The sequence below is a fragment of the Dipodomys spectabilis genome, unplaced genomic scaffold (assembly GCF_019054845.1).
Source record: "Dipodomys spectabilis isolate Male_0828 unplaced genomic scaffold, ASM1905484v1 ptg000796l, whole genome shotgun sequence".
NCBI classification, from domain to species: Eukaryota; Metazoa; Chordata; class Mammalia; order Rodentia; family Heteromyidae; genus Dipodomys; species Dipodomys spectabilis.
In genome coordinates, this window is record NW_024871473.1 from 27,376 (window position 1) to 45,520 (window position 18,145).

General features: G+C 58.9%; 1 protein-coding gene across 8 annotated transcripts in view; it reads left to right on the forward strand.

Moving 5' to 3' along the window:
- The window catches only part of Grin1 (glutamate ionotropic receptor NMDA type subunit 1), a 31,810-nt gene that overhangs the window by 12,300 nt on the left and 1,365 nt on the right, over nucleotides 1-18,145 (forward strand). For 4 of the 8 annotated variants that reach the window (XM_042673295.1, XM_042673296.1, XM_042673297.1 and 1 more), the window contains 15 exons: nucleotides 6,520-6,641; nucleotides 6,724-6,898; nucleotides 8,737-8,881; nucleotides 8,979-9,062; nucleotides 12,824-12,965; nucleotides 13,208-13,335; nucleotides 13,798-13,962; nucleotides 14,034-14,152; nucleotides 14,270-14,382; nucleotides 14,478-14,626; nucleotides 14,719-14,876; nucleotides 15,004-15,165; nucleotides 15,429-15,538; nucleotides 15,649-15,794; nucleotides 17,035-17,145. In XM_042673295.1, coding sequence (XP_042529229.1) covers nucleotides 6,520-6,641; nucleotides 6,724-6,898; nucleotides 8,737-8,881; nucleotides 8,979-9,062; nucleotides 12,824-12,965; nucleotides 13,208-13,335; nucleotides 13,798-13,962; nucleotides 14,034-14,152; nucleotides 14,270-14,382; nucleotides 14,478-14,626; nucleotides 14,719-14,876; nucleotides 15,004-15,165; nucleotides 15,429-15,538; nucleotides 15,649-15,794; nucleotides 17,035-17,145 — 2,029 coding nt within the window. The remainder of the gene's footprint in view (nucleotides 1-6,519; nucleotides 6,642-6,723; nucleotides 6,899-8,736; nucleotides 8,882-8,978; nucleotides 9,063-12,823; nucleotides 12,966-13,207; nucleotides 13,336-13,797; nucleotides 13,963-14,033; nucleotides 14,153-14,269; nucleotides 14,383-14,477; nucleotides 14,627-14,718; nucleotides 14,877-15,003; nucleotides 15,166-15,428; nucleotides 15,539-15,648; nucleotides 15,795-17,034; nucleotides 17,146-18,145) is intronic. The other 4 variants (XM_042673298.1, XM_042673300.1, XM_042673301.1 and 1 more) reach the window with 1 other exon arrangement.

The window sequence follows — 18,145 nt, forward strand, 5'->3', positions numbered from 1 at the left end:
AGGCAGCCAGCCATCCGCAGAGACTGCTTCATCCTGGATAGGACAACCTCAGGAACCATTAACCCAAACACCCCTTCAACGGTTGGGCAGTTGGGCAGTGGACAAGGGTGCAACCAAGCCAGACCTGCCCACCCCACACACCATAACTGGTTGGACACGAGCCAGAGAGCACATGTGAACCCAAACCATGGAACTTACACGCACATGCCCCAGCAGGGGACGCCATCCCCACCTCCCCCTGGGCCCCAGACCAGCCCCAGGGACTCCTCCTTCTAGGGGTGAAGAGTCCAACATGTGCAGACCAAACCCAGGGTGAGGGCCGGCCTGCCAGACACAGCTCTTGAGAAAGATCATCCGAGGAGGGGCATGGTGGTAGTAGGCATGTGAACACACACATGACCTGTGTTCACACGACTCACCGTGCACTGAGCACAAATGTACACGCACTCACATGACCCATGTTCACACAAATCACCATGCACCGAGCACATGGCACGTGTGCACACACACTCACATGACCGGTGACTGAGCATGCACTGAGCACAGGGTACACATACACACATGCAATATGTTCACATGACTCAGTATGTACTGAGGACACGGCACACATATTCAATTACCTGTATGACCTGTGTTCACATGACTCCCTATGCACCAAGCACACGACATGTGTACATACACTCATATGACCCATGTTCACACAACTCAACATGCACTAAGAACACAGCACACACAAGTACACATATTCACATGATCCATGTTCACATGACCTACCATGTCCTGAGCACACAGCACACATGTACAATTACCTGTGTGGCCTGTGTTCACATGACTCCCTATGCACCAAGCACATGACACATGTGTACATGCACTCACATGACCCATGTTCACACAACTCAACATGCACTAAGAACACAGCACACATGTACATGCATTCACATGACCCATTTCACATGACTCACCATGCACCAAACACATAGCACACATACACACACACACACACACACTAACCATGGTCACATGATTCAACAGAGTATACCGCACACGTGTACACAGACATCCGTGCTCACATGGCTTACCAGGCACTGAGCACACAGCACACATGTACATGTGACCTGTGTTCACATGACTCACCATGACGGAGCATGTGACACACATGTACACACATGACCTGTGTTCACATGACTCACCATGCACCAAGCACATAGCACACATGTACACACACTTACACTAACCATGGTCACATGATTCTTCATACACTGAGTACACAGCACACTTGTACACAGACATGATCCATGCTCACATGACTCACCATGCACTGAGCATGCAGCACGCATGTACACGCATGACCTATGCTCACATGACTCGCCATGACTGAGCACATGACACACATGTACATACTCACCAAACCTGTGTTCACATGGCTCAGCATGCACTGAGCACACGATACACATGTGTGCACACTCACGTGACCTGCGTCCACAAGTCTCAGCATGCATTGGCCAGATGGTGCACATGTGCATATGATGTATGTTCACATAACTCACCATGCGCGTGTGATCAACAGGCACTCATGCACACACAAGACTCAGCATGCACCAAGCACATGGCGTGTCACACTCATATGACCCTTACATATCTCAGCATGCATCAAGCACACAGCACACATGTATGCACACTCACTGACACACACTCACATGACCTATGCTCACAGGACTCAACATGCACTGAGCACATGGCACACATGTACACTTCTGTGTACACATTATACATGTATACCCATGTGCATAACCAATTCCGATCTCTTTTTTTGTATGTGTGCTGGTCCTGGGGCTTGAACTCAGGGCTTGGGTGCTGCCCAAGTCTAACTCTCTACCACTTGAGCCACAGCTCTACCTCCAGCTTTTTTGATTAATTGGAGGTAAGAATCTCACAGACTTTCTGCCTAGACTGCCTTCAAACTATGATCCTCAGCTCTCAGCCTCCTGAGTAGACGGGATTACAGTTGTGAGCTACTGATGCTCAGCCATATTCAGAGCTCTTATATACCTATACCTCACACACACACACACAGTGCACATGGACACATACAGGTATACCACCTACAGGGACCCACAGGCATGAACACCTGCATATATACACACAACATCCATGTGTGTCCTACTGTGTGTACACCACGTATTACAAGCCCACCACGGCCCACACATGTACACACTGCAGGCATCTATCACTGTACTATGGCATGCCACGTATCACAAGCCCACCACGGCCCACACATGCATACACTGCAGGTATCTATCACCCTCACACCCACCTGAATGCATGCAAGGGCCCTAGTCTGTTGGAGCTGACTCCTCGCATGTGCTGGCCTCCAAACAGCCGGGATCCCCACCAGAGGGCTGGCTGGCTAGCCCAGGAGCACAGGGGGCCAGCCCCAGACAGCCCCTCCCATGTCTTCCTGGCCGGGCATTTCAAACTGTCACATCTTTTTTCTTTTTGTCAGTTGTGGGGTTTGAACTCTGGGCCTGGGCGCTGTCCCTCAGCTCTTCAGCTCAAGGCGAACGCTCTACCACTTGAGCCACAGCTCCATTTCTGGTGTTCTGGTGGTTCATTGGAGATAGTCTCGAAAGTCCAGGCTAGCTTTGAACTCTGATCTTCAAATATCAGCCTCCTGAGAGGAGCTGGGATTACCAGCATCAGCCTCTGGCACTGGGCTTGTCACATCTTTTTGAAGGGTGAAGGGGGGGGGGGGAGGGGAGGATGTAACTCTGGGCCGGGCTGTCCCTGCACTCTTCAGCTCAAGGTGAGTGCTCCACCACTTGAGCCACAGCGCCACTTCCAGTTTTCTAGTGGTTCATTGGAGATAAGAGTCTCATGACTTTCCTGTCCGGGCTGGCTTTGAACCGAGATCCTCAGATTGCAGCCTCCTGAGTAGCTAGGATTACAGGTGTGAGCCACCGGTGCCCGGCTTGTCACATCTTTTTAAGCCTTAAAACCTGCAGAGCCACAAAGCTCATGCATGCGATACAAGGGCTCCACCACTGAGTTAAACCCCACAGCCACGTGCCACATTTTAGTTCCTCCTTGCTGAGACTCCATCAAACTGATCACAATTTTACAATCAACTTTCCACAGAATATAGAGACTGCAGCCTGGGAAGGTTGCTCAGTGCTAGAGCGCTTGCCTCACATGCATGAGGCCCTGGGTTTGATTCGTCAGCACCAAATAAGCAGAAAAAAGCCAGAAGTGATGCTGTGGCTCAAGAGGTAGAGCCCTAGCCTTGAGCTGAAGAGTTGAGGGACTGCGCCCAGGCCCAGAGTTCAATCCCCAGGAAAGACCAAAAAAAAAAAAAAAGAGAGAACATGTAGACTTAATTTTCAAAGCCATTCATTTTTATTTTCTTCCAAACATCTCTAATGGTTTTTATTATTTCCATAAAATGGTCTAAGTTTAGATGGGTTGACCAGACTTCTTGTCTACAATTCTACTGGTTACAAGCATTCTACCCAGTGACATGTCACAGATCTGAATTTTGTCAACAACATTGGCGTTAGCCAGGCGCTGGAGCTCATCTCTGTAATCCCAGTGACTTGAGAGGCAGAGATAGGGAGGATCCTGGTTTGAGGCTAGCCTGGATACAAATGGGCAGGACCAACTTTGGACGTGGTGGTCTGTACCTACCTTTCCAACAAAGAAACAGAAATCGGAGGGCCATGGTTGAGCGCCCTGGCCAACAAGCTAGACCATCTTTTACAAATACTGAAAGAAAAGGGGCTTGGTGGTGTTTCCAGTGGTTGCACACCTGCCTAGCAAGTGCAAGGCCCTGAGTTCCAACCCGGTACACCCTCAAGAGGGTGGGGGCAGGCTCCTGCTGGCGTCAGCACAGCTGACATCCGGCATGTCGTCCCTTGACACAAGTAGTGCTGGGTTCTGAGTGACTGCCACCAAGCTCGGCTCCCTGCCAGGCGCTGCCACTGCAGCCACGGCAAAGCTGCTTCGTGTGACTCACACTGAGCACCCGCATTGCCATTTAAAGCAATGGCTCTCCTTCTTTAGTCCTTGAGAAAATTGGGAACAGGCCAGCAGAGCTCAGGGACACGTGAGGTTCTGAAGGCAGCCAATATAAAAGTGCTCCGACATTCAGGCAGTCTGTTCAGCCTGGCTGCCCCGACTTCCCACGCACCGAGGAAGCCGAGTGCCCAGTCATGGTCTGTGCTGGTGTGCGGTCAGGCCCGGCCTGCGGGGCAGGGTGCAATGGGTTGAGGAGGGCTCATAGGGGCTCCCGGAACCCACGCAGGCCCCAGGGCTCTTGTCACCACCAGGGAGACTAAGTCCCATGGGACCAGGTCCCTGGCTTCACTGCCCACAGCAGCTTCCCATGAAGACACCCCCAGGACTCAGGACCACATGCCCTGCAAGGTGACGCCTGCCTGTGCTCTTTCCTCCTGCATCGGGGGGACACTGCCCCTGTGCAGACCCCAAAGTGAGGGCAGACCCTCCTCAGCCAATAGCTTCTACACGCTGCTCAGGGAGCTTCTAGGGCCCTGGGTCACAGCATCCAAGAGATCCAGGGATCCAGAGAGCTGCCCACAGACATTCCACACTTCTGAGTATGGAGGACAGAGGGACTGTGGGGAGGACAGGGCCATGGGCTCTGTGGTAGGCTCTCTAGACACACAGCCAACCACAGTGGACTGTCCACCTACACACCCGACCACAGTGGACTTTCCAGACACACCTGACCGCGGTGGACTGTCCAGACACACACCCGACTGGGGTAGACTACCCCCCTACACACACCCAACTGCGGTGGACTGTCCACCTACACACACCCGACCGCGGTGGACTGTCCACCTACACCCGCCCGCGGTGGACTGTCCACCTACAAACCCGCCCACGGTGGACTGTCCACCTACACACCCGACCGTGGACTGTCCACCTACACACCTGACCGCAGTGGACTGTCCACCTACACCTGACCGCGGTGGACTGTCCACCTACACACACCCGACCGTGGACTGTCCACCTACACACCCGACTACGGTGGACTGTCCACCTACACCCGACCGCGGTGGACTGTCCACCTACACCCGACCGTGGACTGTCCACCTACACACCCGACCGCGGTGGACTGTCCACCTACACTCGACCGCGGTGGACTGTCCACCTACACCCGACCGCGGTGGACTGTCCACCTACACACCCGACCGCGGCACCTACACACCCGACCGCAGTGGACTGTCCACCTACACACACCCGACCGTGGACTGTCCACCTACACACCCGCCCGCGGTGGACTGTCCACCTACACACCCGACCGCGGTGGACTGTCCACTTACACACCCGACCGTGGACTGTCCACCTACACACCCGACCGCAGTGGACTGTCCACCTACACCCGACCGTGGACTGTCCACCTACACCCGACCGTGGACTGTCCACCTACACACCCGACCGCGGTGGAGTGTCCACCTACACCCGCCCGCGGTGGACTGTCCACCTACACCCGCCCGCGGTGGACTGTCCACCTACACCCGACCGCGGTGGACTGTCCACTTACACACCCGACCGTGGACTGTCCACCTACACACCCGACCGCGGTGGACTGTCCACCTACACCCGCCCGCGGTGGACTGTCCACCTACACACCCGACCGCGGCACCTACACACCCGACCGCGGTGGACTGTCCACCTACACCCGACCGCGGTGGACTGTCCACCTACACCCGACCGCGGTGGACCTAGGCACACGGCTGACTCAGCACTTTCCAGCTGTGTCTCGGTTTCCCTCTGACGCGGGAGCTGTCCTGGGAAGGAAGGTGGCGCCGGCCGCCATGGCGAGCGGTGTCTGGTGCTGAGCCCGTGGCCCGTCAGCCGCAGCGGGCCCAAGGCTGGCCGGCTCCCGTGTCCGATCCCTGCGCCCGCGCAGGACGGCTGGGAGCAGGCCCGAGGCCCGCGGAGGGCGGCGGGGAGCAGGCCCGAGGCCCGCGGAGGGAGGCCGGGAGCAGGCCCGAGGCCCGCGGAGGGAGGCCGGGAGCAGGCCCGAGGCCCGCGGAGGGGGGCGGGGAGCAGGCCCGAGGCCCGCGGAGGGCGGCGGGGAGCAGGCCCGAGGCCCGCGGAGGGAGGCCGGGAGCAGGCCCGAGGCCCGCGGAGGGCGGCCGGGAGCAGGCCCGAGGCCCGCGCAGGTCCACGCAGGCGGCCGGGAGCAGGCCCGAGGCCCGCGGAGGGCGGCGGGGAGCAGGCCCGAGGCCCGCGCAGGTCCACGCAGGCGGCCGGGAGCAGGCCCGAGGCCCGCGGAGGGCGGCGGGGAGCAGGCCCGAGGCCCGCGGAGGGCGGCGGGGAGCAGGCCCGAGGCCCGCGCAGGTCCACGCAGGCGGCCGGGAGCAGGCCCGAGGCCCGCGGAGGGCGGCCGGGAGCAGGCCCGAGGCCCGCGCAGGTCCACGCAGGCGGCCGGGAGCAGGCCCGAGGCCCGCGGAGGGCCCGCCGAGTCCTGGCCCGTCACCCCCATCTGCCCCACAGCGAGGACGACGCTGCCACCGTGTACCGTGCGGCCGCGATGCTCAACATGACGGGCTCCGGCTACGTGTGGCTGGTGGGCGAGCGCGAGATCTCAGGGAACGCCCTGCGCTACGCCCCGGATGGTGAGTGCGGTCGGAGGGCGCGTGCGGGGCTGGGGCGCCGGGGGCGGGGCCTGGCCAGGGCCTAAGCCGCAGGTTCGCGCAGGCATCATCGGACTGCAGCTCATCAACGGCAAGAACGAATCGGCCCACATCAGCGACGCGGTGGGTGTGGTGGCCCAGGCGGTGCATGAGCTGCTGGAGAAGGAGAACATCACGGACCCGCCGAGGGGCTGCGTGGGCAACACCAACATCTGGAAGACTGGGCCGCTGTTCAAGAGGTGAGGTGGGCGGGGCCGCGGGGCGGGGCCTGGACGGGCGTGGTCTCGAGGGGGCGGGCCTCTCTGGGGCCGGGACACTGGTGTGTGGGTGTGGTCGCTGGTGTGTGGGCGTGGTCGGGATGGAGAGGGGCGGGCCACTCCGGGGCGGGGCTGTGGTATAGGCATGGCCTCGAGGGGCGGGCCTCCCTCTCCCGGGGCGGGGCCTCTCGGGGCGGGGCTGCTCTGGCCAGTTGGGCCTCAGGTCCGGCTAGTAGGCACCCTCCGGACTCAGTGGCTTGGTAAACCGCCCATTTTCCTAAAGCTAACGTCAGTCAGCCTGTGGCTGCCTCCCTGCTCTGCTGTCCCCACCAGTCCATGCTGCAGCCTGCCTCGCGGCCCTCGGGGGAGGCTCTGGAGCTCCTGTGAGGGCTCAGGAGGTCAGCCAAGGAGGCAGACGGACTGTGGGATCTCTGAGCCTGTAGAGCCAGAGTTAAGAGAACAGTTACCGAGGGTTAGGGTGAATTCATACCTCCTGACACTCAAGGCAGAATAGTTGCTGTCGGTGATACCCATAACAACACACGTTGGTGCAGAAGCAGACTGCGCACATGTACACATGTGTACAGAAACTCAAAGAGGAACCTGACACAGGTGCCACAGCACATGTACGGGGCCTCTCCATACAGGTGACCTGACACAACCCAATGAGTACAGCACTCGTACACACACAGCGAGTCCAGACCGCCTAGTGGTCAGACCAGATGTCAGGCTCGGTCAGCTTCCCTTGATTACTGGCAAGTGAATGTCAGTTGGGCAAATGGCTTACACCTGTAATCCTAGTTACTCAGGAGATTGAGATCTGAGGATTCTGGTTTGTAGCCAGCCTAGACAGGAAAGTCCGTGAGACTCTTATCTCTAATAAACCACCAGAAAACCCGAAGTGGAACTGAGGTGATAGACCACCAGCCCAGGGACAGCACCTAGTACAAGCCCCAGTTGCACACACACACACACACACACACACACAAATAAGAAAGCAAACAGGGGCTGGGAAGGGGGCTCAGCGGTAGAGCGCTTGCCTTGCAAGCATGAGGCCCTGGGTTTGATTCCTCAGCACCACATAAACAGAAAAAGCCGGAAGTGGCGCTGTGGCTCCAGTGGTAGAGCGCTAGCCTTGAGCTGAAGAGCTGAGGGACAGCGCCCAGGCCCAGAGTTCAGGACCCATGACTAGCAAATAAAACAAAAAACACTCAGAAAGCAAACAAACAGGATGGCTGCTGTGAGGATCAAATACCCCCACTCCGGAGAAAGCCCTTAACACAGACTCTGCCTCCCAGGGTCCACTTACTAGTCGTGCTGTCCATCTGGCACAGCTAAGCGTGTCCACCGCTCAGCCCGGGGTCTGCCGTCTGCTCATCTTTCCTTTCTTGGGCTGGGACTTCTGGGGGTGTGCAAGTGGAGAAAGAGCCTCTCTGCCTGGTCTCTGCCATGTGCCCCATGTCCACATCACGCCCCTTCGCGTCTATACCACGCCCCCTTGTCGACAGCACGCCCCCTCACGTCTACACCACGCCCCCTCACGTCTACACCACGCCCCCTCACGTCTACACCACGCCCCCTCACGTCTACACCACGCCCCCTCACGTCTACACCACGCCCCCTCACGTCTACACCACGCCCCCTCACGTCTACACCACGCCCCCATGTCTACGCCACACCCCATGTCTTGCCACGCCCCCTCAGGTCTGCACCACGCCCCCATGACACCGTGCCCACTTCACATCTACACCCTCCTCATGTCGGAACCACGCCCCCATGTCGAAACCACGCCCCCTCAGTCTACACCGCGCCCCCTGCAGGGTGCTTATGTCTTCCAAGTACGCGGAGGGCGTGACTGGCCGCGTGGAGTTCAATGAGGACGGGGACCGGAAGTTCGCCAACTACAGCATCATGAACCTGCAGAATCGCAAACTGGTGCAAGTGGGCATCTACAATGGCACCCATGTAGGTGGGGGTCATGAGGGGGTGGGGGCTGGGGCCTTAGGGTCCTGGGGCCAAGACCCCTGCGTGGCCACCCTCCATCTCATACTCCCACCCCCAGGTCATCCCAAATGACAGGAAGATCATCTGGCCAGGGGGAGAGACGGAGAAGCCGCCAGGGTACCAGATGTCTACCAGGCTAAAGGTGGGGCCCCCTAGTAACGCAGCACCCCACCCGACACTCTACTTCCTCCCTAAGGCCTAGGCCAAGGGGCAGTGAGGCCAGAGGAAGCCAAGTAGGGAGAGCTGGGCCGGCTCCCGGCGGCAGAGGAAGCAGGCAGGAGGGGAGGCAGGCAACTGCACCTCCCCCCCCATCCCCCACGGTCTCACACCCATCTGTCCCGCCCAGCTGGGCCTGGGGCAGTACATTGGCAGTGCACAGGTGGCTGGGCCTGGGGCAGTACATTGGCAGTGCACAGGTGGCTGGGCCTGGGGCGGTACATTGGCAGTGCACAGGTGGCTGGGCCTGGGGCGGTACATTGGCAGTGCACAGGTGGCTGGGCCTGGGGCGGTACATTGGCAGTGCACAGGTGGCCTTGGCGTCAGATTGCTCCCCTGAGGCCTGGCCCTCTGCATAGCTTTCTCTTCCAGGTGGCCCATCTCTTCCATGGGCTTCCAGAAGCCCCTCCTCTGGCTAGTCTCTTTTCTTCGCTCTGACTGCACACTTCTTCAGGCTCATCCATGGACTCTGTCCTAGGTGCTGTTTGGGGAGTCAGACCACACCGCAGCACCTCTGCCGGTGTCACATACCACCCGTGGCAGGGCTTTAAGTATCATGTGCCCAGTGTCCCCAGGTCTTTATGTGTCTCAACCCCGTTTGCTTTCTGAGTCCAACCCTGGAGCCTGGGACCAGCTCCTAAGGCCATCCCTCAGGACCTTAGAGTCCTTAGAGGGCCAAGATCCCCCTGTGGCCACTCTACATCTCATTCTTCCACGCCTCCCCTCCCCCCAGCCATCTTTTATGTACGTCTGTCCTTCCCCACTGATAAGACCGGCGTTTCCAGCTCCAGTGTGGTGTTCCCTTGCCTCTCAGGTTCCTGGTATTGAAGTCTGAATGTATAGTCAAAACACCCATGGCCTGAGGACCCCATTAAGGCTATGAGGCCCAGATATTATTTACTACTTTATTTCTGGCCTCACTATTTTCTCTAAGGGCTACCATATATCACTTGTGTAATAGAAAAACATAATGAAGCTGGGCGCCAGTTACTCATGCCTGTAATACTAGCTACTCAGGAGGCTAAGATCTTTTTTGTTTTTTTTGGGGGGGGGTCCGGTTGTGGATCCTGAACTCCGGGCCTGGCCGCTGTCCCTCAGCTCTTCAGCTCAAGGCTAGCGCTCTACCACCTGAGCCACAGTGCCACTTCCGGCTTTTTTCTTTTTGCTTATGTGGTGCTGAGGAATCGAACTCAGGGCCTCAGGCATGCAAGGCAAGCGCTCTGCCACTGAGCCACCTTCCCAGCCCCGTCTATGAAATTCTTATTTCTAATAACTACCAAAAAAGTCAGAAGTGATTGTAAGGTGCTGGTGGCTCACAGTTATAATCCAGCTGCTCAGGAGGCTGAGATCTGAGGAATCAGGTTCAAAGCCAGCCCAGGCGGGAAAGCCCATGAGACTCTTATCTCCAATTAACCACCAGAAAACCAGAAGTGGTGCTGTGGTTCAAAGTGTTAGAACAATAACCTTGAGCAAAAGAGCTAAAGAACAGTGCCCAGACCCCAAGTTCAAGCCCTATGAGCAATAGAAAAAAAGCCAAAAGTGGAGCTGTAGCCCAAATGGTAGAGCACTAGCTTTGAGCAAGAGAAACTCAGAGACAGTACCCTGTCCCTGAGTTCAAGCACCAGGACTGGCACAAAAAGAGAAAGAAGAGAAAAAGAAAGAAAGAGAGAAAGAGAGAGAGAAAGAAAAGAAAGAAAGAGAAAGGAAGGAAGGAAGGAAGGAGTCGGGCACTGGTGTCTGGTGGCGCATGCCTGTAATCCTAGCTACTCAGGAGGCTGAGATCTGAGGATCACGGTTCAAAGCCAGCCCGGGCAAGAAAGTCCATGAAACCCTTATCTCCAATAAACCACTCAGAGAACCCGAAGTGGCGCTGTGGCTCAAGTAGAGCGCTAGCCTTGAGCTGAAGAGCTGAGGAACAGAGCCCAGGCCCAGAGTTCAAGCCCCACAATAGACCAAAAAAGAAAGAAAGACAGACAGACAGAAAGAAAGAAGGAAGGAAGGAAGGAAAGAAGGATAATGAAAAAATTAAAAAGCAAATAAGCTCCTTCAAGGGCTCACAGTGCTCTTGCCTCTTGAGATATATTGCCGACATATAAGCTGACAGATTGCCCCTTAGGAGAAAGCAGTCTTTGTTTCCTGAGTCCTCGCCAGTGGAGGCTCTGTCCTCCCGCAGCAGACCTCTGGTGAAGGCTCTGTACCACTGCCCATCATAGCCCAGGCCTGTGTGCCCCCGTGCCTCTGTGTAGCCCTGTCCTGTATGCTCTCTGCCTTCCCCATCACCAGCTCCACTTCCGCATCTCCAGGTCTTCCACTACCAACCTGCAGGTCCTGAAGGACAGGAAGGGAGACAAGCTGAAGCTTACATGTAGAGAAGTACTGACAAGACAGAAGGGTTAGGTCACAGGCTTCTCCTGCGGAGCCTGAGCCACGAGGCCGGTGGAGGACAGTCAGGTGCGCTGGCAAGCTGCCAGTGGGCATGCCCTGCCCTCAGGGCAGGGCAGCAGGCTCTGGCAGGCTTCTGCCGGGGTGGGCAGTTTCTCCTCTCTGAGCAGCAGAGCATGAGCCTGACACTCTGCACAGACCCACAGGCTCAAGTACTGTGAAAGCCAGGACCTGGCCAGGTGACCACAAGAAGGGAGCAGTATTTCAGGAAGTTTTTCCTTAATAATTTTTTGGGGAGTCTTTTCCTTTTTCTACTGTCAGTCCTAGGGGTTGAACTCAGGATCTGGGCACTGAGCCTCTTTATGCTCAAGGCTAGCACCCTACCACTTGAGCCACAATGCAGCTTCCAGCTTTTTCTAAGTAGTTTATTGGAGATAAGAGTTTCATGAACTTTTTTTCTTGGTCTGGTGTTGAACCGCGATCCTAAATGCTTAGCCTCCTGAGTAGCTACAATGACAGGCTTAAGTCTCCAGTGCTGGTGTTTTAAAAAAAAATTTTTTTTTTTTTTGTCAGTTGTAAGGCTTGAACTCTGGGCTTGAGCGCTGTCCCTCAGCTCTTCAGCTCAAGATGAGCGCTCTACCACTTGAGCCACAACACCATGTCTGGTTTTCTAGTGGTTTATTGGAGATGAGTCTCACGGACTTTCCTGCCCAGGCTGGCTTTGAATCATGATCCTCAGATCTCAGCCTCCTGAATAGCTAGGATTACAGGTGTGAACCACTGATGCTGGGCCTTTTAAAAATATTTTTATTGTTATTATAAAGGTGATGTACAGAAGGGCTACAGTTACATAAGTCAGATAGAGTACATTTGTGGGCTGGGAAAGTGGCTCAGTGGTAGAGTGCTTGTCTAGCATGTATGAAGTCCTGGGTTCGAATACTCAGTACCACAAACACAGAAAAGGCCAGAAGTGGCACTGTGGCTTAGTGGTAGAGCTAGCCTTGAACACAGAGAGGATCAGGGACAGCACCCAGACCCTGAGTTCAAGCCGCAGAACTCATAAGGAAAAAAAAAGTACACTTGCTTTTTTCCTTCTTTTATGGCAGTCCTGGACTCGAACCCGCTAGGCAGGAGCTCTGCTGCTGAGCCCAGCCTCCAGCCCAGAAGGCACTTGGACGCGTTGGGGCGGGCGGAGGAGCCGGTGCCCTGGGGGCAGAGGCAGGGGTGGACGCGCGTCCCCGCGCGGGGCTCCAGGGCCCCGTGGCCAGTCGTGTGTGGCTCCAGCGGAGGCCTCTCCCCCCGCAGATCGTGACCATCCACCAGGAGCCCTTCGTGTACGTGAAGCCCACCATGAGTGACGGGACGTGCAAGGAGGAGTCCACGGTCAACGGCGACCCGGTCAAGAAGGTCATCTGCACGGGGCCCAACGACACTTCCCCAGGCAACCGTGAGCTGGGGCGGGGCCGTGGCCTGGGGGCGGGGCCGTGGCCTGGGGGCGGGGCCGTGGCCTGGAGGCGGGGCCGGTCTGGGGCGTGGCCGAGGATGGGGCCGGCCAGAGCCCGAGGGCGGGGCTGGCCCAGGGCGAGGCGGGCCTGGAGGCGGGGCGGCCCGGCCCGGGGGCGGGGCCAGGGGCGGCCTTATGGGCTGCGGCCGGGAGGCCCGTGGTGACCGCGCCTCCACCCCTCCCAGCACGACACACCGTGCCTCAGTGTTGCTATGGCTTCTGCATTGACCTGCTCATCAAGCTGGCACGAACCATGAACTTCACCTACGAGGTGCACCTGGTGGCGGATGGCAAATTCGGCACCCAGGAGAGGGTAGGCCTGCTGGAAGGGTGGGCCGGAGGGAGGAGCCTTGGGTGGGCGGGGCCTTCCCAGGCCTCGCCCCGTGGGAGGAGCATGGAGGAGGCAGAGGAGGGGCCCAAGGAGGGGGGTGGGTGCTGAAGCTGAAAACACCAATGGGTGGAGCCTGAGGCTGGGTGGAGTCTATGGGATGACGGAAGCTATGGACTGGGCGGAGTCTTGCAGTGGGTGGGACCTTGGAATGGGCGGTGCCAGCAGCTAGGCAGATCCTGGGAATGGGTAGAGCCTTGGCTTGGGCAGGGTCTTGAGGTGGGTGTGGCCTGGCGAGTGGGCGGGGCCTGGCAGATGGGCGGAGCATTGTCCTGGGAGGAGCCTTGGCGCTGGACTGTCTGGAGCAGGTTAGTCCAGGGGTGGAAGGTCCCGTGCAGTCGCTGTGCCAACCCTCCCCACAGCACCTTTGGTTCTGTCGCCATACAGGTGAACAACAGCAACAAAAAGGAGTGGAATGGCATGATGGGCGAGCTGCTCAGTGGGCAAGCAGACATGATTGTGGCACCACTGACCATCAACAATGAGCGGGCGCAGTACATTGAATTCTCCAAGCCCTTCAAGTACCAGGGCCTGACCATTCTGGTCAAAAAGGTGGGCAGAGGTCAGGTGAGGTGGGATGTGACCTGGGATGCCAGCAGCGCTGACCACCTGTCTGCCTGCAGGAGATCCCCCGGAGCACCCTGGACTCGTTCATGCAGCCCTTTCAGAGCACACTGTGGCTGCTGGTGGGGCTGTCCGTGCACGTGGTGGCTGTGATGCTGTACCTGCTGGATCGCTTCAGGTGAGCGCCATACGGAGCCAGACAGACACCTCCATCTATTAGGTGGGCAGAGCTGGGAGGGGGTGGGGCGGGACACTTCTCCCGCCCTCTCTCCCACTTGCCCTTTGCACCCTGCAGTCCCTTTGGCCGATTCAAAGTGAATAGTGAGGAGGAAGAGGAAGATGCACTGACCCTGTCATCTGCCATGTGGTTCTCCTGGGGTGTCCTGCTCAACTCTGGCATTGGAGAAGGTGAGGCTATGTGCCGGGCCCTGCCTGCTCTGCCCCGTCCCTGCCCTGCCTGCTCCGCCCCTGCCCTCCAGACGCTGACTGGAGTCTGCCTCCAGGTGCGCCCCGCAGCTTCTCGGCGCGCATCCTGGGCATGGTGTGGGCCGGCTTCGCCATGATCATCGTCGCCTCTTACACTGCCAACCTGGCTGCCTTCCTGGTGCTAGACAGGCCCGAGGAACGCATCACAGGCATCAATGACCCACGGGTAAGGCCTGGCTGGGCTGCCAGAGGGGACCAGAAGTCTACCCGAGGCAGAGCCTAAGGAGCAGCTGCAAGCTCTGCCCTCTGCCCCTGCAGCTCAGGAACCCCTCCGACAAGTTCATTTATGCGACTGTGAAGCAGAGCTCGGTGGACATCTACTTCCGGCGGCAGGTGGAGCTGAGCACCATGTACCGGCACATGGAGAAGCACAACTATGAGAGCGCCGCAGAGGCCATCCAGGCCGTGCGGGACAAGTGAGCGGGCTCAGAGCGGAGCTGCGTCTCGCTGAGCGGGCTGGCAAGGGGGGCAGGGGGCCTCTGGGGTATGAGCGGGCAGGGAGCCCATTCATGCCAGGACCCACAACCCCATCTCTGCTGACAGCAAGCTTCACGCCTTCATCTGGGACTCAGCTGTGCTGGAGTTCGAGGCTTCCCAGAAGTGTGACCTGGTAACCACAGGAGAGCTGTTCTTCCGCTCTGGCTTTGGCATTGGCATGCGCAAGGACAGCCCCTGGAAACAAAATGTCTCCCTGTCCATACTCAAGTGAGTTGGCCAAAGCATCTGTGTCTACACTCCCGAGTGCCGAGCCAGACTGCAGCCAATCCCTGTAGCAAGCACAGGGACTGACGGCACCTGCCTGTGGCAGGCCCCAGCCCACACGTGTGTGTGTGTGTGTGTGTGTGTGTGTGTGTGTGAGAGAGAGAGGGAGAGAGAGAGAGAGAGAGAGAAGGGGACACAAGGGGGGAGGAGGGCACTCCTGGCCCCCAACCAGCCACAATCCTGCCCTGGCTTACTCCACACCCCAGGTCCCATGAGAACGGCTTCATGGAAGACCTGGACAAGACATGGGTCCGGTACCAGGAATGCGACTCTCGCAGCAATGCCCCTGCAACCCTCACTTTTGAGAACATGGCAGGTAGGCCTTTCAGCCTTCTGTTCCCCTCCACCAATGTGCTCACCTGGGGACGGCTCTTCAAGGGCTGCAGTCTCTGAGCCAGCAACTGAGCCCTCAGGTCCCACACACAGGGGTCTTCATGCTGGTGGCTGGCGGCATCGTGGCAGGGATCTTCCTGATTTTCATTGAGATTGCCTACAAGAGACACAAGGATGCCCGCAGAAAGCAAATGCAGCTGGCCTTTGCAGCCGTGAACGTGTGGAGGAAGAACCTGCAGGTAGGGCAGGCCACCCTCTGAGGCCTGGCGCCACGGGCCCGGCCTGGCCGCGCCCCTCCTCCGTCCCTGAAGGCTGTGGCTCTGGCTCTGGCTCCCGTGGGCAGGACTGGAGCTAGAAGCCACGGCCAGGGCCAGCGGTGAGTGCTCCCGGGGCACAGGTGCAGCCCTGGTAGGAGGCTGTCCGCAGGTGGCCATCCCACTGATCTGGGTCAAGGGAGGTCACACGCCCTTCTCCAAACCTCTGCCTGGCCCCTCTGTCTCCAGAGTCCGCCTGCCAGCACCCATTCCGTAGGAAGGCAAACAGGCAGGGTAAGACAGGGGTCCACCTGTGTGCAGCCCATGGATCTGAGATGCATTTGGCCCCCGATGCCCACCGCCCCTGGACGCTCTTGGGGAAGCCCCTTCCTGGGTCCTTCAGCTCCGTGACTCTCATCCGCATGGGCTGGCCTGCCCTGCCTGGTGCCCATGCCCTGTCCATGGGGACTTCCTGCCAGCGGGGGGCAAGGCCACTCGTGGGGCAGTCACAGCGCTCCGGGGTGGGGACAGTGGGCCCTGGGCTGGCAGCCTCCGGTCAAGGTCTGGTTTGCTCATCTCTTCTCTTTCTCTGGGTGCCTTCCTGGAGCTGTGTCCTGAGCTAACACTGGCATTTCAGTGAGGACGGTGGGGACAGGGCTGCTGGAGCCCTCATACCTCTCATCCGCCCGTTCTTGTTCTTGGCTACAGGTCCCCTGGGGACCGGGCCACAGCCCTCACTGGTGGGCACAGGGCGACCTTGGTCAGACTCCAGGCCAGCATCCCGGAAGCTGCCTCTGTCTGTTGCTCCAAATCCATCTGGACACCTGCCTTGGCCCTGGGCCTCTTCCGAATCTTGGTGTGTGTCCCCCTTGGGGTCAGCAGCCTGCAAACAGAAGGGCAGCTGATGTGGCATGAAGGGCAGTGCCTCCGGTCCTCAGGGCTCCTCAGGACATCTGTAAGCCAGGGCCACCCGGGAGCTGGGGAGCCAGGCCGACTTCCCAGGAAGAGAGCCAGCGGGACCCCGAGTCCAGCCCCAGCACGAGCAAGGTCAGGCCGGAGACCTGGGCCAGAAGAAGCCACAGTCAGTCCGTCTATCCAGCACAGGGAGGCAGACAGAGCGAGGGTCCGAGTGGCCAGCCAGGCCTGGCAGCGGCCCCAGGAGCAGACGAGGGCAGGTGTGGCCGCCACCCCCAGCCATCTAATCACTTATACATATTCATTTTAGGATAGAAAGAGTGGTAGAGCAGAGGCTGACCCTAAAAAGAAAGCCACATTTAGGGCTATCACCTCCACCCTGGCCTCCAGCTTCAAGAGACGTAGGTCCTCCAAAGACACGGTAAGGGGGGCCCCCCAGTCCCGCGTCTTCGAACCTCCCCGCCCCATGTCTGCCTCCCCTCCTTGGCCATCCCACCCCCGCACCCACTTCTGCCCCGGCCGCCTGGGCCGCTGCCGGACTCAGCCCCCAGCACCGCCCCCCGCACACACCGCGCTGCGGCCAGGGCTCTCCCGCCCCCTCCCAGCCCTCTCTGGTCCTCAGCTTCCCTCGTGTGTCTCTCGTTAGTCTGCCCGCCCCTCCCCCATGCCGTGACCCCCCACGCCATTCAGAAGCCGTCTCATGTTGTCGGTTGTCAGTCAGTCAGTCAGCCTCACCACCTCTCCGGGCCGCGCCTGGACCCTGGGAGCCAAGTGGCCCTGTCTCAGGTTACCCCTGCCAGGAGGCCACACTGCTCCTGGGCCGCCTCCCCAGGGCCCCGCCGCCCTCATTCCGCCCTGCGGGGCAGCTCTGATGTCCCATCACGTCCGTCTGTCTGGCCGCTGGCCCTGCCCCCCAGACACCTGTCTCACCTGTTTCACCAGAGCCATGCGTGTTGCATCTTCCATGTGGTCTCTGTGTGGGCGGGGGCTGGGGGCTGGGCCTGGGTCCATCTGGGTGGATGGCTGGGGCCTAGCGTTGGAACCGGCCCCTGGCTGTGGGGCTGTCAGGGGAGGGGGGGCAGACGGGTGGCTTCCATCCTGGTGGAGCAGGGCCCTGTCTGAAGTGTGGTGACAACTCCAGACCTGAGGACAGCTCAAGTAGCCCTCTGAGCCCTGCTCCCATGGGGAGGCCTGGAAAGGAGGTTCTCAGGAGAAGGGCCAGGAAGGAAAGGCCAAGACAGGCCTCAACTCTTGCTCCTAGACACCCCCTTCCCCCACAACCAGTCAGCACTAGGCCTCCAGTCTTTTGAGCCAGAGCCTTGTCTCCTGCCTTAGGGCACCTGAAACACACACTTGGACTACGACCCACAAAGCACAGGGCCTTGCTAGAGATACTCTCACTCCCCAAGGCAGCCCTGGCA